General features: G+C 45.2%; 1 protein-coding gene across 7 annotated transcripts in view; it reads left to right on the top strand.

The window, feature by feature from the left end:
* The window catches only part of Kdm3 (Lysine demethylase 3), a 284,403-nt gene extending 262,725 nt beyond the window's left edge, over positions 1 to 21,678 (top strand). For all 7 annotated transcript variants that reach the window (XM_075676459.1, XM_075676457.1, XM_075676461.1 and 4 more), the window contains 5 exons: positions 3,634 to 3,753; positions 3,868 to 4,007; positions 4,340 to 4,516; positions 16,636 to 16,770; positions 20,702 to 21,678. In XM_075676459.1, the coding sequence (XP_075532574.1) occupies positions 3,634 to 3,753; positions 3,868 to 4,007; positions 4,340 to 4,516; positions 16,636 to 16,770; positions 20,702 to 20,785 (656 nt within the window). In that variant the 3' untranslated portion in view covers positions 20,786 to 21,678. The remainder of the gene's footprint in view (positions 1 to 3,633; positions 3,754 to 3,867; positions 4,008 to 4,339; positions 4,517 to 16,635; positions 16,771 to 20,701) is intronic.
* Positions 21,679 to 21,897: the final 219 nt, after the last annotated feature.

The raw sequence follows: 21,897 nt of genomic DNA, 5'->3' as shown, positions 1-21,897 counted from the left end.
TCCACACTTGACAATGAAACTTGACTGCTTGACAGTGCACTTCCAATAAAAGAGCGAGCAGGTCATCCAAGCCTTAGAATTATTCTGTAATGGCAGGGCAGGTGGTGGATATTCTTCAGGCTGCGAGGGTTTCCAATGTGAAAGTGCTTTTCGGTTTCTTGACGCCATAGAAGAAAACAAGCGGACACTTCCACAGCAGACTAGTTTCCGCCTAGGCCTGCACACTGAAAAGAAGCCACTGACAACAGCCTTCACACGGCTACGACGAGGCGCATATCAGAAATCTGCAGCACAAAGGAGCCAAGGCTGTGAAAAGGCGGCAAAGGGCAGCTAGCGTAAACGGCGCAAGCGCAACCATCCAAGTACTACAGCCTGTGAAGACGCCCCCTGCAGTTTTTTTCCTGTCACAGCAGCACGCCACAACTTCATGCAGCTGATTTTGTTGTCAAGTCAGGCCAGTCCGTGCAAAAAGCCAACATGGCCGTCGCCACTCGTCGCTAGGGCCAGATCGGCGCGTCAGTTCTTGATGTAGCAGGCGGGAACGTTCCTGCAATTGCGATGCCACATCGGGGTTTCTAATGTATGGGATCCTATGGGAGCGATGGCGGGACCCGATCAACGACGTTTAGCCGGGAAAACGCTGCAGCCGGGAACTTAACAGTGGGGTTCTGCTGTATGAATAAGAATAACGCAGTGTACTCCTCATAGGTTAGGCTGTCGGCACTTGATGAAGACACCATGCGGAGCCTTCCTGCACATTTGTGCAAGTACTCTTGAAACGAGGGAAGTTTTTACTGTCAAAATAATAATCTTGGGCAAAAAGAAAGCACACAATGGTTTAAATACACTTACGTTAGTGACAGCGCTGGTTGTGCAGAAAGTAGAGTAACATTGCGGCTCTATCTCTTCATCGAATACGTACAGTGAACACGCACTGCACGCAGTCGCCACAATTGGAGCCACCTGAACCTCCTCCTTGCATGAAAGGTCAGCAATCGCTGAGAGCGAACTATGTGAAATATGTTCTTATAGTAGGCTGTCTGTATAACCAAATGGAGCATAGCAAAATGAAGCGGCGACCGACTGCGCGTCTGCATGCATGTTCGCGCACAATGTTTCACTTTCGCTGTGAGTGTGTTTTCGCACCGTGCTGTGAGCTTTAGGCCGCAGAATATGAGCATTTGACCGTACACAAGCAACCATTGTTGCGTTGACACTTTCAGAGCTGTTCAAAAATAATCTCTCTCTAACTAGGGATTTCGAAGCCTACGGCGGCGACTTGTGTTGTGCCATCGCAACGATTCAATTTTTTTTCTGAAGTCCTGCACTTTTCAATATTTCTCAAGTTGCATCGCACTGTATGCGTATCTGTCTTCTCAGCGAGCAATTTCGCACTGCTTCTTTTTCTTGATCCGGTACATTCATTCATTGGTGCTAACACTAACATGAGCTTTGCCATGCCTTTCTTTAAAGGGACATTAAAGGTTACCAGAAAGTCAAGTTAAAGTGGTAGAGCAATGTTTTAGAACGTCTAAGGCGTCAATATAATCACGAACAGAACTTTAGTTACCGAGAAATTGAGGCAAATGCATGACATGATTTGAGACCCTCCAGCGACATTCCGGTACTAGCCCGATGACGAAAGCACTCCTCATAATTTGTGTTACTAATGCTCAACTACTCGTATTAAAAATATAATTTCATTCGATTATAAGACGGAAGAAAATGCTACTTGACTACGTCTATTTGATTCTAAGAAAAAATAACATTTTGACGTTACCCTTCAGTAGTATGGGTGGTCGAAAGGTTTCGTTTTCGCTCGACTCTGCGCCGCGCACGCTTTGGAGTTTCAGTAGTTTCGTTATTGCGTCGTACTGTGCGGGTTCTGCTGGCTCGCGAAACTTTCATTTGGAACAAGCAGCGAGAATGCCACGTCCGTGTGATGTCGTGGGAAGCCCTCGTTGCTTTCCCGCTCCGGAGAGCCGGTGTCGAGGCCGGTGTCGAGGCCGCCGTCGTAGTACGCAACGACGCCGGCAGTGCGAGCCCTCAGCAGCAGGTCGCGCTCGTCTGTGCTCACGCTGAAGTTGAGCCCAGCATCGCGAGCCAATCTGTCGTTGTCAGGGTCCATTGCGTCGAGCGTCGAAGTTTGCATCATAGAATGAAGTACCAGCTTATGGTCGAGCGTTTCTCCTTCCGCTAGCCACCATACTCCCGCTTTCGCTCTGCTGTCGGCTATGGCTTGGCTCTGTTTCTGGCCGCGCGTTGTCGTTTTGCGCAGAAAAGCCGTAGCGCTGTCTGCGGACGCCGTTTTACTCACCGACGGCGCAACGTCACTATAAGACCATGATGTCGGTACTCCTCGATCGGAGGGCGGGCGATTTGAACTGCGCTAGAGGTACACGGACGCTTCAGAACGCATTTTCTCTTAAAATAAGTCTCTCCTTGGCACGAAACAAGCGTTTCGAGGTTTCTGGGATGGTATTTCAACAGTCCACGTTGACTTAATAGTAACCTTTAGTGTCCCTTTAATGTGCTTCTTACCCTTCTCTTTCCAATCCAATCATGTGCCATTATCTAGCATAAACTAGTTCATAGACCAAATCTTCATGACATTAGCCGGGCAGCACGCACGGGTGATCGTCTCATTGCGCGTTCTCTGCTACTAACCGAACATCGCAGCCTCTTCCTCGCGGAAGTGCTTGCTGTACACCCAAGTTGTAGCTGATGGCTGCTTACCGGTTCTAAGTTTCGCGAACCAAGCTTCATGCAGCTTCTTGTTCTGCGGGGGTACGTGTGAAAGCTGACACCGGGCTCTGTTGCGTACATGCGGCACTGAGCAGCAGCCTACCTTGTTGGACGCCTTCAGAGACAGCCACTACCTATTATAGGGCTTTCAGAAGTTGTCAAGCACACACTCTCGAGGCGGGAAAACCTCCCCACTTAATCAGAACCGTAGCACAGGTGGCACTTTAAACTTTCGGTTTCAGCTTGCTTCAGCGTTTCCGAAGCAGCCGATACGGCCGCCGTGTCCACGTGATCACTCATACCACGTCCCGCCCACGGCTTTTCCAGTGGTGGAGCTCGCCCCCAATATTATAAACACTAATGTTCTAAGTAAGCTCAACTGTACTTCTGCCTAATTTAAATCTTTGACATCTGCCCCACTATTTTTCTTGCAACTCGGTTGTAACAGTGGAATTTTCTTGGCACTTGAATATAGTTTATGAGTGGGTTCAGCTGTACAACTTCATATGGGAATAGAACAAATGGACAGACAAAGTGCTCGTGTCGTGCATGTGGTCTTCATTCCTATATAGGTTTTTTGTACACTTGTCGCATTGTCCTGGAGCTAAAACACATCCATTGCATGCGAAATACAAAGGTTGCGGGTTCGGTTCCCACCTGCGGCAAGTTGTTTTTTCATCCACTTTAATTTCCATTAATTTATCGTTTCTTTATTTCATTTATTAAGCACAAGTAATTTCCCCTGTGTTGTCCTTGATGTCAGTGTTTGTTCGCTTCTTATGATATCTATAGCATTGTATCATAAAGCAGCAATTGTGCATTTTTTCATCAAATCTGTTAGAAGACATTGAGCTGTTGCACACTGCACTGTGCTATTTTCTCTTGCAGGTTCTGCACTTTACCCAAATAAAGGCACCACTAACCTACATTTGGATGTCAGCGATGCTGTGAATGTTATGGTATATGTTGGAATTCCTAAGGACGGAAAAGATGAGGAGCACATCAATGGTATATCTGCCAGTTTCTTTCCTCATTCTGTCATAAATTTTATTACTGTCGCTTGGGTACACCCTACAGCGATTTGTGCACAATCCAAGCAAGCATATGTTGTGCTTCTTCCAGCTGCACTGAAAGCAATTGACGAAGGAGCATGTGATTCCCTTACACGAAAGAGGGTCAGAGAAAAGAACGCCAAACCTGGTGCTCTTTGGCACATCTACAATGCCCGTGATGCTGACAAGATCAGAGATCTGCTTAATAAGGTAAGCCTTGATGCCATGCTTGTGGTTTTGCCACAGTCTGTGTGTTACTGAGAGTTATATTGTGCTGTGTGAATGAATGGCTTTTACAAACAAGCTGTACAATATTGGGAAACAACCAGTGCATAGGGCTGTGCTGTAAATTTTAAAAAATGGTGCTTATATTTAATTTTGCACCGGGCTATTTCTCGCAGATGAATTGAAGAAAGGTCAATAATGAAAGCAGGTCAGACAAACTGAAGTTGGCTAGGTGTAGTCAGTGAAGTTTCTGTGCCGTAATTTAAATTCCTACGTAGTGTTAATGAACTAGTTAATTTCAACTGCTTATGGCACAGGTGGCATTGGAGCGTGGTGAGAAGCTGGAGCCCCACCATGATCCCATCCATGACCAGAGCTGGTATCTGGATCACGAGCTGCGTGAACGCCTTTTCCGTGAATATGCTGTCGAGGGCTACGCTGTCGCCCAGTGTCTTGGAGAAGCAGTCTTCATACCGGCAGGCGCTCCACACCAGGTGTGTTGTCATTCTCTTTGCAGTGTCGCTCATTGATATGGCTATACGTTTGAGTGACACAGCATTCTTAGTGCCATATATACTTATCATCAGCCTGGTTACGCCCACTGCAGGGCAAAGGCCTCTCCCATACTTCTCCAACTACCCTGGTCATGTACTAATTGTGGCCATGTTGAGCCCGCAAACTTTTTAATCTCATCCGCCCACCTAACTTTCTGCCGCCCCCTGCTGCGCTTCCCTTCTCTTGGAATCCAGTCCGTAACCCTTAAAGACCATCGGTTGCCTTCCCTCCGCATTACATGTCCTGCCCATGCCCCATTTCTTTTTCTTGATTTCAACTAAGATGTCATTAACTTGCGTTTGTTCCCTCACCCAATATGCTCTTTTCTTATCTCTTAATGTTACACCTATAATTCTTCTTTCCATAGCTCGTTGCGTCGTCCTCAATTTATGTAGAACCCTTTTCGTAAGCCTCCAGGTTTCTGCACCGTAGGTGAGTACTGGTAAGACACAGCTATTATACACTTTTCTTGTGAGGGATAATGGCAACCTGCTGTTCATGATCTGAGAATGCCTGCCAAACGCACCCCAGCCCACTCTTATTCTTCTGATTATTTCAGTCTCATGATCCGGATCCGGTGTCACTGCCTGTCCTAAGTAGATGTATTCCCTTACCACTTCCAGTGCCTCGCTACCTATCGTAAACTGCTGTTCTCTTCCGAGACTGTTAAACATTACTTTAGCAGGGTGTCTACCAACCGGGAATTCTCGGGGATTTTGAGTAGTCTGGAAAAACTCAGGGAATTTGTGCTTCTATCAGGGAAAATTGGCTGTAAATTTATTGAAAGGGAACCCAAAATCACGGTAATGCTGGCCCGAGTAACAGAGGAATCGTAATGAATGGTCTTTGATGCCGCCTCATCGGCTGGAGGAGTTGTCAGAGTACAGTCAACGAGCGATTTTCCGGACGCTAGATAATTCGGATGACTTCGCGGCACCAGTACGTACCCCATAGGGTGTATAAGAAAGCTGAAATTTCGGGCGCAAGAACCCTTCGCCGTCAAATTTTCCGGACTTCTTGCCATGACCGCAGGTCCGAAAGTCGTCCGAATTATCTAGCGTCCGGAAAATCGCTCGTTGACTGTACTCTGACAACTCCTCCAGCCGATGAGAAAGCTGAAATTTCGGGCGCAAGAACCCTTCGCCGTCAAATTTTCCGGACTTCTTGCCATGACCGCAGGTCCGAAACAGCATTAATAAAAGCCACAACCTCCGCCATTTTGATAACCTCGCCGCCTCGAACCGGCACACTTGCACGCAGAACCACTGGCAGCCATAGCAACCACCGCAGCAATGCTAGGCCTAGCTTAAGCTTCTTGCTGTTCTGTACCGTGTTTTTCATTGAAAGAATTTGCCGCTATCAGCAATGGCACCGACACTGCCTTTGTGGTCATCCCCACTGGCTTCGAAGTTCGGAAAGCACGGCGCGTTGCATAATTCCGAAAGTTCCCGAAAGTCAGCTTCACCGCATTACAGAAGTGTTATGCTGTGAAGCATAACAAGTGTGTGAAGGGGCAGCTGGCACGGGACACAGTATGACATACACGCGTGTTTCTAAAAGCACCCGCCATCTTCTGTCACAGTACGAGCACCTATATGCCTAATTGGTGTACTGGCAGGCCTTCAGCACTTTTTCGGGCGTGCCTGTGGCGATTTGAACCCTTAAGGGCTGTGAAAGACATGCATTCATTTTTTTTGGACGTTTTGTCGGCCCCTAGGGAGTCCGAAAAATCGGACGCTGACTGCACAATTGTCCAAGAGGATGCTTCAAATAGTCCGTGTGGCGAATGCACAGCCTAAGGAAAACAAGAAGACAAAGGACCTAGGCATTGAGAAATGAACGGGGAAGGAAGCACGCTGCAACTTTTTTTTAGGGAGCTTGCACTCTAAAAGCAAAGTGTTGGCGGATACGGAGATGCAGGTGTCTGTCACCAAAGTGAAAAAAAAAAAAAGAGCAGTGAAAAAAGCAGTGAAACGCAACACTGATGCCTTGTGCGTGGGCTGAGTATGCCAGGACAGTTAAGGTTGACTTACCAGCTGTTGCGAGAGAATCTAACTTGTGATAAAGTTCGGGCTGCATACCAGTTAGCTTGCTATCAATCGATAGAAATAGCTCATAGTCGAAAATATTCTGTATGCATCTTCTTTTTATTCGCATTTGAGAATGTTCGACTCAGTTTGCAATGGGTTTTACTATTTTCCTTCGAAGATATTTTATTCGCTGTGCATTTTATTAATCCCTCCCTCCTGTTTTCTTTTTGAGTAAAATGAACACTACCCTTTACTATTCAAACTGGATTAAGTTGTTTTTTTTTTTTTTTAACATGCTTACTAGAGAGTGACACCATTGGACGACATGATGTACGGAGCCCGTCTTGACATAAAACAAAGTTCTGTGTCACTCAGGAAACATTGCAAAGGGACTCGGGGAAAACCTGGAAAACTCAGGGGATTTGGAAATGTCAACTTGGTAGACACCCTGTTTGGTTTTCTGCAGATTAATTTTTAGACCCACCCTTCTGCTTTGCCTCTCCAGGTCAGTGAGCATGCATTGCAGTTGGTCCCCTGAGTTACTAAGCAAGGCAATATCATCAGCGAATCGCAAGTTACTAAGGTATTCTTCATTAACTCTTATCCCCAATTCTTCCCAATTCAGGTCTCTGAATACCTCCTGTAAACACGCTGTGAATAGCATTGGAGAGGTTGTATCTCCCTGCCTGACGCCTTTCTTTATTGGTATTTTGTTGCTTTCTTTATGGAGGACTACGGTGGCTGTGGAAGCGCTATAGATATCTTTCAGTATTTTTACATACGGCTCCTCTACACCCCGATTCCATAATGCCTCCACGACTGCTGAAGTTTCGACTGAATCAACGCTTTCTCGTAATCAATGAAAGCTATATATAAGGGTTGGTATATACAGTCACCGACCGTTTATTCGGACCTCACGGGGACTGCGAAAATGTCCGAATAAACAGGTGTCCGAAAAAGCAGATTAAGAAAAAAAAAATGAAATCCTTTATTTCCACGCACTTATTCGGGCTCGGCAGTAGCCTTGGAAGAAATCATGAATGCGCCGTTGCACGCTGTTCCGTTTACGCGCAATCAGATAAGCCTGAATCTCGGAGAGGGACGTACGGTCACTATTGGCGGCTGAAAGCACAGTCACTGCTTGTACACGCTCCGCATGCGACGGCAGCGTAGCACATGGTGCGTCATCTTCTGACTCTGAGTCATCGTCCGGCGGTGCAGCAGAAACCTAACGAATGATCTTGCAGTCGTCGAGTTCTGCGCATGTCAATACAGCAGTGTCGGCACCTATGAAGCTGTCAAATGAGACGGTGTCCGGAATCGCAATGCCACCACTGCGCAGGTCTCTGCAGAACATTTTCCGCGTCGGCAGGGAGCACATGGGAAGGCGCCAAATCTTAGCCCTCCCGGTACCCGCTTGCCGGCATTCCCCAGCGCAGTCTGCGCGGGCACTGTCGGCGCCATTAGACCCTTGACGCGATGTTTACGTATGCCGCGTTGGATCACCGAAACCTCGACACAGCACACAAAGCGAACACCACCGTGCCGACACCAGTCGCACAAACGAAAAACGCGGCCTGCTCGCAGAGTCTTGCGCGAGGAAACAAATCAGCTGCTGGATTGTCTTGACATGGCTTAACTAAGCTGAAACCGGAACTGCTGCAGAGCCGCTCTATCTAACCAGGCAGAAACGATGATGATGAGCGGGGATTTCTAGTAGTGCCACTTCATGGGGCAGCCAGGAAGCTCCGTTCAAAATAAAAATGGCGTTCAGCAAGTCGAACCATGCACCGGTCAGTCTGTGCATGGTGCTCTCGACCGAGTTAGCTAAAGGAGTCCGTAAAATCAGACGAGAGGTTGCAAGGTGTCCGAACTTTCGGCAGTTGTTATACATTATGGTCTATGGGGAGAATGGCGGTGCCGCGAAGCTGACCGAATAATCAGGCATGTCCGAATTTTTGGAGTCCGGAAAATCGGTCTGCGACTGTACTTGTGTGGGGGCCTAAACCTGTGAACTATGGGTGCAAAGTGTTGTTGTTTGGCATCTACACAAAGTGCAGAACTTTGTATGTTTTGAAGAATACTGCATATGGTTGCATGCAGGGAAGTTGCAAAGGAACCTTCACTTTAAAAACAAAGTACAGGGTGTCTACCAACCGGGAAAACCGGAAATTCTCGGGGAATTTGGGCTTCTATCAGGGAAAATTAGCTGTAATTTTATTGAAAGGGAACCCAAATTCACGGTAATGCTGTCCCGAGTAACAGAGAAGAATCGTAACGAAATGTCTTTGATGCCGCATAGTCGGCTGGAGGAGTTGCCAGGGTGCAGTCAACGAGCGACTTTCCGGAGGCCGGATAATTCGGATGGCTTCGCGGCACCTCTATGTACTCTATAGAGTCAAATGTATCAGAACGCCTGAACTTTCGGACGCAAGAACCCTTTGCCGTCCGATTTTCTGGACTTTTTGCCGTGACCGCAGGTCCGAAACGGCATTAGTAAAAGCCACGACCGCCGCCATTTTGATAACCTCGCTGCCTCGAACCGGCACACTCGCATGCAGATCCGCTGGCGTAGAAACCACCGCAGCAGTGCTAGGCCTAGCTGTTTCGAGGTTTGGTATTAAGCTTCTTGCCGTTCTGTACCGTGTTTTTCATTGAAATAATTCGCTGCTGTCAACAATGGCACTGACACCGCCTTTGTTACGCTGTGTTACGCTGTGAAGCATAAGTGTGGGAAGGGCCAACTGTCACGGGACACAGTGTGTATTCCTTAATTATACACGTGTGCACCCGCCATCTTCTGTCACAGTACGAGCACCGACATGCCTAATAAATGTACTGGCAGGCCTTCAGAGCTTTTTCAGGCATACCTGTGCAGATTTGAGCCCTTAACAAATTACTAAATTTCAGTTGACATTTCCCAGTGTGTTTCGAATGATCAATTATAGGTTGCAATATTCAGGGTGTCTATTAATTTGACATTTCCAAATTCCCTGAGTGAGGCAGAACTATGTTTTATGTCAAGAGGGGCTGAAACCACGTTGCCCGATACTGTCACTCTCTAGTAAGCATATGAAACATTTTTTTTATAAGACGACTTATATCAGTTTGAATACTAAGGAATAGTGTTTCTGCTCTTCAAAAAGAAAATAGAAAGGAGGGGTTAGTAAAATGCACAGCAAATAAAACATCTTTAAAAAATAGCAAATCGAGTCGGACATCCTCAAATATGAATAAAAAGGAGATGCATACAGAAGCAAATATTTTCGAATATGAGGTATTTTTATCAACTGATAGCAAGCCCAGTGGCATGAGGCCCGAACTGTCACAATTGAAATTCTCTCTCAACAGCTCGTAAGTCGAACTCAACTGTCCTGACATACTCTCCGCCTGCACACGACGCCTCAGTGTTGTTTCACTGCTTTAAAGAGTTTTATTTTGGTTTGGATGAGGAACACCTGCATCTCGCCTTTTTTTATTTTTATTTTTTTTTTTTTTAAGCTCAAGCTCCTTCAAAACGGCGGCAGCAGGCTTCCTTTCCCACTCCTTTCTGTTCTTGTCCTCCTTCCGCCACTCATTCGCCTGACGGACCATTTGAAGCATCTTGGTCAGTTGCACAGTCCAAGTCCAATTTCTCGAACTCCCTAAGGGTCGCGAAAACGTCCGAAAAAATCGGCCAGTTGGAAAAAATAAATGCATGTCATTATCTGGCCTTAAAGGGAAGCTGAAACACTTTTAGAAAAAAATGAGTTGTCTACGGCATTCTACAGTTTTGAGTCCCCTGAACACGAATATCTGGTTCAAAAAGGGCGGAAACAAGCGCAAGCGGCTGCTTTTTCATGAAAATGCGCACCAGCGCCTCAGGGCATCGTGCGAACGCCGCTGTTGCCCGTGATTGGTCGGGGCTGCTGTGACGTCACTCGCGGCAGTTGCCGGTCGGCGCCACCGTTTCAGAGCGTAAGCACGCTGTTCTGTTCTGGCTCCATAGCTGAGTTGTAAGCATTATGGAATTATGCAGCCACTGCAAGAAGTATCTCAAGCCTCCACAGCGTTGCACCTGATGTACGAAACGGAGTATAGCAACGCTAGCAACAACGCGTTTCCGCATTTGTCGTAAGGCTATCCGGCTGTCGCGGAAATGGTCCGAGCACAGCACAGTTGATTTCGTCGGCACGAACTTCTCTCCTCACTGCACTACGCTGCAAGCTTCTTGTCCTTCGGGAACCTGTGAAACACCACATCGTCTCGCCCGCCTGTGTTCGCGCAGCCGAATGCTGCACAGAACGAGGGCATGTTGGGCGCCCTTGGCTGTAGGCACTCACGCAGCACCGAAGGAAAGAACAGTTTACGAAAATCGCAAAAGAAAACAAACCTGAGCGGCGGCGGCGGCAAATCTCTCGTAGCGTCGTTCAGTAAAGCGCAGGACGGAAAGAGGCATGCCAACACATGCCAGCACGCCGGTCCGGCAGCTTGGTCCCCGTGCGTGACGTCACTCTCGCCGGTTCTCTCCTCTGGCAACCACCTCACCCGACGCTCCGGGAAGCGATGGGGGCGTGTCCGCGGGGGTGATTTAGAAAAATTCGGAAGCGTAAATTATTAGGTCTGTTCTTCCCAATCCCAGCAATTCATGGAAATTGAAAACCGTTTCAGCTTCCCTTTAAAGGCTCAAACCCGCCACAGGAACATAGGAAAACGCTCTGAAGGCCTGTCAGTACACGTATTAAGCATATCGGTGCTCATAATGCAACAGGAGATACCGGATGCACGCGTGTATAATTAAGGAATACATACTGTCTCGTGGCAATAGCCCCCTCCCACTCTTATGCTTCACTACAATACTTTTATGTATGCTTCACCAAGTAATATTTTTTTTTTTTTCAATGAAAGACACGACACCTAATGCAAGATGCTTAATAGCGAATGTCAAAGCAGCTAGGTCTAGCATTGCCGCTGTGGTGGCTACAGCAACGCCAGTGGATCTGCGTGTGAGAGCGGTGGTCGCTTGATTAATGGCGTTTCGGACCTGCGGTCATGACAAAAAGTGAAAATCAGACGGTGAAGGGTTCTTGCGTCCGAAATTTCAGACGTTCTGATACATTGACTGTGGGGTAACATGGTGGTGCCGCGAAGCCGTCCAAATTATTGAGCATCCGGAAAGTCTGACTGTACACTGGAAACTCCTCCAGCCGACGACAGGGAGTCAGACAATTCATTATAATTCCTGTCTGTTACTCGAGCCAGCATTGCCGCGACTTTTGACCCTTGCAACAAAATTGCCACTAATTTTCCCTGATAGAGGCACAAATTCCCCGAGTTTTTCCACTCTACTCAACATCCCTGAGAATTGTTTTCCCTGTTTGTAGACACTCTGAATATTGGTCCGAGAACTGCCTTTTCTTTGCGTTTATCTTATTGACCTTCACAAACATTTCCTCACTCAGACTACAAATACAAATACTAAGTCAACATGGGCTGTTGGAATGCCCTTCCAGAAACCTCGCAGCACTTGTTTTGTGCCAAGACTTAGTTTACGCAGAGTAGGGAAAATGAAACCTTTTGACTGCTCACATCATTGTCAAGGGTAGCGTCAACGAGTTTTCTTCTAAAAATGAAGTAGCATTTTCTTTCGTCTTATAATGCAATACAATAATCTTATTTTTCAGTGCCGATGATACCTCATACCTCAGGTGATACCATGAGTGAAGGAAACTCGTTTCCAAATGGTCCGTTCGTTCTGACTAGCGTGTCCATTCCGACTTACACGGACATGTCGTGCAGCATCGACAACATTTGACAGTCTGTGCATGCAACGATGTTGTGCTGCCACATGTTGCAGCTCTCAACAAAACGTTGATATGTTGGGCTAGGCAAACGGAAAAAAAAATAATGATAATAATAAATAAATAAATATAATAATTTTTTTTAAAGGTTAAGAATAAATTCTTGCTTACACCTCCTTTAATTAAATGTACGGTCCACATTTTTGCTAAATAATTTAACCTACCTTCTTTAGGGAAGTGCAGGTTCGTGTCGTAGGCTTAGTCAGGCAGTCTGTATTCGTTTTTTGGGCAATACTGAGTGTCACTGCCTATATTTTTACCTTTTTAATCATACAAAGCCCGCATTATTCAACTGTTTTGTGTGGTCCTCTCACAGTTTTATAATCGGGGTTCCACTCCAATTGTTTTAACAAAGTTATAAATTGCAATAAAGGTCTCCCCCGAGGCTGAACCCCAGCGAAAATGCTCACCAGAGGGAATTACTGGCTGGCGCAATTACTAATGGCCCAAGTTGGAGAAATCTCGATTTCATATATGTCATCGCTGTTCATTGTCTTTTCCCTCGCATTCCCAAAGAATGAAAAAGGTATAGAAGAATGACTGACTTTCCACTCGCTTTTCTTGCTACTGGCAGGCTATCTCCACTTCATACTCGGTAATACACTTGGGCGAAACCTTGACCAAGAACGAAAGGAAATGAATGCTATGCTGCGCAGTACAGTCCACACAAAAACACAAAGAATATTTACAACAATGTCTCGCACTTTAAAAGGCCTTATGCAATAACACTTAGTCAAAAAGAAAAGAAACTACCACTAATGCTTTTGTACTAGCAAAGAGACAGGCTGTATGTTTGCAGTATTTACAATTAGTTTACCGTATTTACTCGAATGTAAGTCGACCCCCCCATATCGCTTGACCGGGAAAAAAAAAAAAAAAGAGGGCGCATTATTAGTAGCTGACATGGTCATTGGACTACTCGTCTTCACTAGTGCTGCCATCGTCATCGTTGCTGCGGTCCCACAGAGCGTCGTGGTCCAGCAAAATTTCAAATTTGGCAAACGACCGCACCAGGACATCTTGCAGAACAGCAGCCCACGCCAACCACACGCAGCCGTCAGGGAGGCTCTTTTGACAGGTCCGGTTGGCGTAATTTCGCAGTCTTCTGCCGCCAGCCACTCGTTGTACTCACGGCGGAGCAGAACCTTAAAATTAAGGCGGAGGTCCGGGCTTATTTCATGACCACATCGCACTTCACTGGCAGGGACCGATCATGCATTTCAGCGACGTACGCCGCAAGCTTAGCCTACAGCTCCGGAAAGCGTCCATACTTCGGCACGTGGGAAATTTCTCACTTGCCGTCACACAGGTGAAAATTTCGCTTCGCTGCAGTCGCCACTCTCGCACCACCCGTTTAGAAACATCGAAATTGCGGCCCGCTGCACAGTGATTTGTTTCTTCGGCGTAAAGGATGGCAGCCCTCTTGAACGCTGCTGTGAACGAGTGCCGAAAGATTAGTGGGCCTGCAGCACTCATGACTGAGGAAGCGTAGAAGTAGCACGTAGCCGAAGTGGAGCGCGTCAAGAAGTTAGTCAAACCAATACCAATGCCTTTAAACAGAGAAAGAGAAACCCGTGAGCGGTGTCTGCTCCTCCATGAACTACCGATACTCCCCGCAAGCGCCGCTGTTCTGAGGGTGCCGCCGCAAATGGGAAAAGCAGCGCTTTTATCAACTATCGACACCCCCTCCCCATGAGTGTTGCATGCATTGTAAGACTCTCAAAAATGTTGAAAAACCCTTCCGAAAAGCGAACAAACACGCAGGATAGGGAAAAGATACGGGTAGGGCCATAGAGCAAACATAAAATTGTAACTACGTTGTAGCTCTCGTTGGTATGGCTTTTTTTGGCGGGGCCATGTTTTGGTTTCGATTGTAAGTCGACCACCCAACTTCAGACTTTCAAATTTTAAAAAAGGGGTCGACTTACAATCGTGTAAATACGGTAGAATGCTGGTGCCATTCATGCACAGAGATTTTTCCAACTAAATTTTATTGCTTCCCTGTCTTTGCAACAAAACACATCGGTGGATGACTGCACCATAAAGAACTTTCTGAATGTATGCATTCCAGTAGCATTGATAACAGCCGCTCCACCTATGAGCCATGAAAGCTGCGGATTCCTACTTTCAGGGTGTCTACCAAGTTGACATTCCCAAGTTCCCTGAGCTTTCCAGGTTTTCCCCGAGTGCCTTTGCAATATTCCCCGAGTGATACAGAACTTTGTTTTATGTCAACACGGGCTCCCTACATCATGTCGCCTAATGGCATCACTCTCTAGTAAGCATGTTAGAAAATAAAAAAACACTTAATCCAATTTGAATAGTAAGGGGTAGTGCTTAAAACAAAACACAAGGGAGGGGCTAGTAAAATGCACGATTAAATATCTTCGAAAGAAATAGTAAAACCCATTGCAAATTGAGTCAAACACTCTCAAATATGAATAAAAAAGGGATGCATACAGAATATTTTCGAATATGAGCTTTTTCTATCAACTGATAGGAAGCTAATTGGTATGAGGCCTAAACTTTATCACAAGTGAGATTCTTTCGTACTAGCTGGTAAGTCAACGTCAACTGTCCTGACATACTCTCAGCTCGCGCGCAACGCCTCAGTGTTGCATTTCACTGTTTGAACGAGTTTTTTTTGCTTGTATGAGGGACACCTGCATCTCAGTGTCAGCCAACACTGCTTTTGCAAGCTCCTTCAAAACAGCGGCGGCATGCCTCCTTTCCCGTTCATTTCTCAATGTGTATAGGTCCTTTATCTTCTCGTTCTCCTTCGGCTGCGGGTTCGCCACACGGACTATTTGAAGCATCCTCTTGGACAGTTGTGCAGTTAGCGTCCGATTTTTCGGACTCCCTAGGGGCCGTGAAAACGTCCGAAAAAATGAATGCATGTCTTTTACAGCCCTTAATATGTTTCGTGCTCATGCCTTTCTCGTCTCTTTCAAACAAAAGGTACCACGCTCATGTGCATGATGTTTGGCGACAAAATTATTTTTCTCGTATGGTCATGAGCTCATTGCAGCAAGAGCAGATTATACAATTGTGAACTCAGTGCCGTAGACCACTAGTGGTTTGTTCTTGCGCTGCATCCAGCTGCCGGTTTGTATGTTATGCACCCCGGTTGCCCAATTGGTTATGGTCCATTTTGTCCCGGTGTACTTCAGAACGATATAATGTATAATGGCACCTGGTTTAGTAGTATTCTTGTGGATGAGAATGCCTGATTTTGTGTGCATGTTGGTGCGTGTCAGATTGTTCTGAGAGACTAACGACTGGCCTTTTCTGCCTGTTACTGTGTTCGCATGTCATAGTGTGACATAGTGTGAAGGAACTGCACGTGCAGCTTGTTGGAGGGACCGGCAACCTTTTTTTATGGCACCTATCTAGTGCAACGACACATTTACTTCCCAGAGTGCCCAGTCATGCAGGAGTGACACAATAAACATTTTTAATAAAAAGTCCTATCCATAGTAGCAAACCATGTTTGTGCAAGGCCTATGCAGGTAGCGGTTATAAGCGTGTGTGATAGCAATTATACGGAAGCATAAGTGAAGAACTGATGAGTGTTGCCTCAGTTGTAATAATGCTTTCATTGTGAAGGTGATGTTTATGATGCTTTTGCATGTGCTTTTACATCCGTTTTATGGCACGACAACTCTCATTCTGGAGCTCGCAGGCAGAACATGAGGGATTCACTCTCTTGCAAAAGCAGTTACACACGACACCAAGCAATGAGGAATGTTAACTGTTCTGCTGTTCCACTCATCATCATGAAGGCAGTACTGCTTGCAATTGTAAACGTTCTTTACCTACTACTTAACATGTAAAAAAGTAGAAGTGCTTATAAAAATATAACAATAGTGTTTTTAAACAAAAAATATGGTTCACATAACTACTAACTTGTGTAAGTCAGTTTTTTGCAACTTTGTGTGCCATTATAAATTTGCGATTTCTGTTTAAATTGAAGATATCCTGTTTGACTCTATTCATACAAGACATGTTCTGGTTCGTTGTCAGTCCCCTTCAACATGATTTGTAAGGTCCTCTACGTATTCTAGTATGAAGACATAAGCTTTTCTCTTATTTCTCTTCAGTATACAAATTGCTATTCTAAGTTTTGAGATGTCAACTATGCCAGATGCTCATATGTTTGGGAATTTTTTGCATCTTTCTATTTTACAGGTGCGGAACTTGCACAGCTGTATAAAGGTGGCTGAAGACTTTGTCTCTCCAGAAAACATTGCTCACTGCTTCAGCTTGACCAATGAATTTCGTCAGTTGTCTGACACTCACACAAACCACGAGGACAAGCTCCAGGTGAGCTATTATTTATCTGTAGTTCATACTAAAGCATGCTGTGTCCAATAAATGGTAAACAGCACATTGCTTTGCGGCATGTACACTAACAGGTCTGCATCAACTCGGGTGTGTCTGAAGGAAATATTCAGTGCCCGTGATTGACTGGTCTGTACCTTGCAGCTGCTGGCTGTACTGAAGAAAGCTCCAGGGATAACTTAAGCCTGTTAAGCATGCATCTGTGTTAAGGCTCCTTTGTGAATATATAAATTTATATGGTACAAACCTCTGTAGTCAATAGGCTTTTTTGGAATCACAGGACTAGAACATAGTTGGGATATGTATTACACAAACATGTTGATAGTGTCACGAGCATCAGGGCTGTTTCTTTTTTGTTCTCATTTGCCCCCGCTCTAGCGACATTTGCCTCACCCATAGGCTCAAGTCTCTGGACCTTTTTCAGTAGCTGTTAGACTAAGGACCAAAGATAGATCACTTCATCAGCGGAAGCTTCACTGGCCTCTGCACGACTTGTAGCATCCCAAATGAAGCTTGCCTTTTTGAAGTAGTTCACAGTGAAAGAGTTCATTTCTGACCATGGTTGAAATATAAACCATTCGTATCATGGCCTTCAAGCCTGATTGCAGCCATATCTATGTTGAGCACAGATCTGTCAGAAAAAATGCCTTGGTGTATGGAAGTTTGGGCGCACAGTATTGTTATCCAGAACCTCTGTCACCTTATTTTTTTGCCTTCATCCATTTATCTACAGCTCAGACCGCTTATAACGCAATTGCTTATAGTGCAGGACCGGATGTAGTGTGATCTTTCCAGACTCCCATTTATCTTCCCAAAGAACTTGTGGTATAGTGCAACCGCACAATATGGAATACAGGTTATAATGCGGTTTCCGAAAAATCCCGCAGGCAAATGAGGCAACAAGATGCATTGGCTGAGGGTAGGGCTACGAGAGCGATGCAAAGGAGGAGGAGACTCAAAGCAAGCAAGTGAAGAAGGAACAGAGGGCACAAAGAAATGCAGCAGTGGCTGCCTCGGTGGGTGCATAGAGTTTGCTAGGCAATGGAAAATCCTTTTGCTCCGGCCACTTGTCAGCAACATTCATTGCGTCTGAGTTTGTGCACATTGCCGCTCTTTGGCCCTTCAGTTTGTGTGAGGAAGGTAATTATAGTCGCTGACTGATTTTTAGAACACGGGCAGTGTCGCAAAAATCTGAATCATCAGGCAGGCTGGAGAAACAAATTTCAATGGTAAAATCAATTTCTTCTTGCAACTCCAGCACTGAGGAAAAATCAGCCTAGGCCGCAACGCTGTTTCGCATTTGCCTGTCGTAATGTGCATCATTGTGAAGTGTAGATATCGCGCCTGCAACCTTGACTCCGCAACACTGTCTCATTCGCAAATGCATAATTTCAAAAAGTCAAGCTTTTGTCATTCCTGCCGGTACGCCCACATACGTTTTTGCTATATGCATTTGCTGCAGTTGCTGCCCGATTGCCTGCGAACCCCGCTTCACGCATTGCAGTCAGTGCTGTCTGTGCTCGTTATGTCGCACCAGATCAAGGTGCATTCGTCTGCGGGTACGAAAATATGTAAGGGGCAAGCTTAATGCAACGGTTCTGCCCAACACCCACGCCAGCTAGGCTTACCGAGCGACATCTCCCCGGGAGTTGGCAGGGCTTGCAGTTTTGTGCAGAGCCAATGAAATGTTTTACAATGGCTGAAAGGCACTCGGAAAGCAGATGAACTTCCTCACCAATGAAAGTAAGGGCTTGTCCCGTTCATATGCTTCGATTCTCGGACACACGTGGCTGCTTGTGTACATGTTTTGCATATGCACAGCCTTTGGAAAATGTTTTGGTTGTGGAGTGGAAATCTGCGACTCCGGCGACTTTCATTACAAGCGGTCTGTGCTGTAATGCTATCGGGTGCTCATGGAAAAGCTGCCTCGTCACCCAGGCTTTCTTGATATGGCAGTGTTGCATGGATCATTCTTGTGACACCACAGGTGCAATGGCGCTCTTGTCACTTCCATCCATATTAAGAGGAAAATGGTGGCACATGCCACGCCATGTTCTGCCCGGTGCACAGTTCACCTTTTAGAGCACACATCTTGGGATAGTGACATCATTGTTAAAGATGTCAACAAGCGATGCTGCTTTACCAGAAACCTTTACCAGTCACAACAATGAGTTTGTGTAGTTTTATAGACCTCTGAATCCACTACTGCCTGGCAGCAAACACCCAGCAAGCATCATTTGTTGGTTTAGAGCAGGAACACAGGACGATGTAGAAGAAATTTGGCATGCAACTCGCTTGCTTTCGAAAGTACAGTCAGGGAAGACAGACTGATGCAAGATCTTTGGCTGTGGTGATGTCACACCAAATGAAATGTACATCTATGGTACACGTGAAGAGAGCTGTCTGTAGCAATTTGAAACATATGAAGCCAGAAGTGGCTTGGGGTAAAGCCCACATAAAGTTTCTTGCCTGGGGTTTGCCCTATTGCAGAACATTTTCTGCGAAATATTTTTTTCCTTTATTTGACTATGCTTATTATCAATGTCGTTTGCACATTTAGATAGAAAAGACATCTTTTCATTACATGTGCCATCATTAAAAGTTCCAGGAGCCACTGGTAGACTGATTTCTCCAAATTTTGGAGCTTCCCTGCCAAATCCGTTTCGTTCAGTATTCATTGCATTTATTCTGATCTAGAAGTAGCTTGCGTGAGGAACGGTAAAGGAAAACAGGCATGCATCGAAGTTTTGTCAATGATGTGGACCTGCAGTGCACTTGTTTTCGCCTCTTTTTATTGCATGCCTTGTGTTTAGTAGCTCCCAACTTATCTTTGTTGTTGCTGTCACTCTTCAGTAAAAACGATGCTATGTTAATGCTGCCAAAATCTCTACTTGCAGCATGTGTAAAGCCACATTGGTAACGATAAAAAATTTACTTATGCCAGCACTGTGTAAAACCTTGCGATGTCGTTAAAACTGAGAACTTGTTAGGTTAGGATGGTTTTTTTTTTTGTCACGTGCTATAACCATGAAAAATCATATTCAGTAACATTCACCTAATTAAACCTAATTCACCTAATAAAGACTCTCAGAGAAATCCATAATGTATGTGCAGAGCATTGTCAGTTATACATGTTGTAATCTAAGCACTATATGGCTGACATGGCAAAGCAGGGTGAAGGTGCAGAAAGACTCACTGACCAGGTAAACTACATCACAAGTTAAACAAGCACTTAAAGGAATTTCCTGATTTATCTGAGAAAACATACTAGGTATCGGTTGGAAAAGTAAGCCAAAATGGCTAGAAGAAACACAAGCACTTCCATGAAATGGGGTCTCTTGTTCTGTCATGCACTTCCTGTAACAATCAATGTGCCCTGGTGCCAGTGTTTGGCTCAACCAGTTTGAAAATATAATGAGTAATTTTGGTTAAGACTTTTTGAAAAGTGTGAAGCATACGAAGTGAAAAGCCTCATGAAAATATAAAAGGGTAGTGAAATGTGAACAGACTGAAGCTTGTCTTCACATTGGCTCATGGGCACTTGCTTGATGCAGATTCTTATTGCATGCATGAATAGGTCCTACAAAAACATCTGTAGTTAAAGCATACCTGCTCACTCTTGAACCTTTTGTGAAGTTTACAAGTTTGGGCTCATTCTACAATTTCGCAAATGTTGCATCATGTTAAAGAGGTGCTTATGGATGGAGTGACACCTTCTTGACGCAGTGCAAGACGCTGCTGGAAAAGTCGGTGCAATCTAAGGGCGTGTTGCTTGTCAGTCTCTACACTTCCCTACATGCACATCCCTGATAAGTTAATGTCATTTTATGTTGTCAGGTTGACAAGGTCCTTTGGCATTGTCATGTGCATCTAAAGCTTCTATGCTGAGCACTGAGAATTTTCATCTTTACAGATTAAAAATGTGATCTACCATGCTGTGAAAGACGCTCTGGTGATTCTCCGGGCAAATTCTGCTTCAAACCCAAACAAGAAATGAAAGTGTGTGCCATAGGCTGAGGAACTCCAATAATGTGTTAGACCCTCCTTCCCTTCAAGTGATCTTTGGCCTGCGCTGCCTTGGATGCATCTGGCAGGTCTTGACTTGCCCACCGAAAGTGTTGCGCCATCTCCTGTCTAGACACTGTTTTTGTACATTTTTTCCTCTTCCCATCAGTCTGGCAGTGGCATGTGTGTGTTCTCCTGTAATATATGCCATTGAATTTCAGTTGTTGCTAGTATGCTTCCCTTATTGTTACTTGATCCGGGGCCAGCCGTACATGGTGTTTTGTATATGAATTGGATCAAGCTTGCGTGCGATTGTGTGTGAGTGTGCACGAGTGGGCACCAACAGCTGTTATTTATGTTGTAGACTTTCCTCTGCCCCCTTCCTTGACAATGGTCCTGCCTGCTATGTTCAGCATTTTTTTCAGAGCAGCATGCTTTGAGTGACAATAAACAGTGCAGTCTTTCTCTGCAGTGTTGCCATGTAAAATAATAGTGTTGTACTTATGTATACATAAGAAGGTATATATATTATATATATATATATAAGTATATATACATATATTTACTTATAAATATGACATTGTAGCTGTGAGTAGTGAGCTTCAATTCTGTCGTTCCTTCTTCTCTTGGCGTTTCTTATGTTTCTTTGTTTCCATTGTTTTTTCCACAATCACCATCTCATCGGTATAGTCAATTCCATTGATTGACATTATCTTGTGACTCACAGTAGCACTGAGTTTGTACATGTACATATTTCATAGCAATATTTTTATATTGAAAATGTCATTGACTGTAATGCCAGTCTATAATGAAATTCACTGTTTTTATTTGAAAGTGTATGGCTGATGTTAATGGTTCTTATTAAAGTGTTCATTTGAAAGCCTGCTTGGTCTTCAGAGCGTGTTTTTGTAAAGGTGGTCATTGGAGAGGGGCTTGCACTGTTCTCTATGGTTACTTGGTCTCCAGCAGCAACAATTATGGCAGTACTGTTGAACAGCTTGCAAATGTTAGAGGGCCCTGTGAAGGAATATCACTATTTCGTAGAGGAATTGCAAGGTTCCTTGCATATTAGTCTTGAACAGAAATGTGCACCAGTTATTCCTA

Source organism: Dermacentor variabilis, unplaced genomic scaffold (assembly GCF_050947875.1).
Source record: "Dermacentor variabilis isolate Ectoservices unplaced genomic scaffold, ASM5094787v1 scaffold_12, whole genome shotgun sequence".
NCBI classification, from domain to species: domain Eukaryota; kingdom Metazoa; phylum Arthropoda; class Arachnida; order Ixodida; family Ixodidae; genus Dermacentor; species Dermacentor variabilis.
Note: the sequence above shows the minus strand (reverse complement) of the source record. Positions and strands in the feature narration are given on the sequence as shown.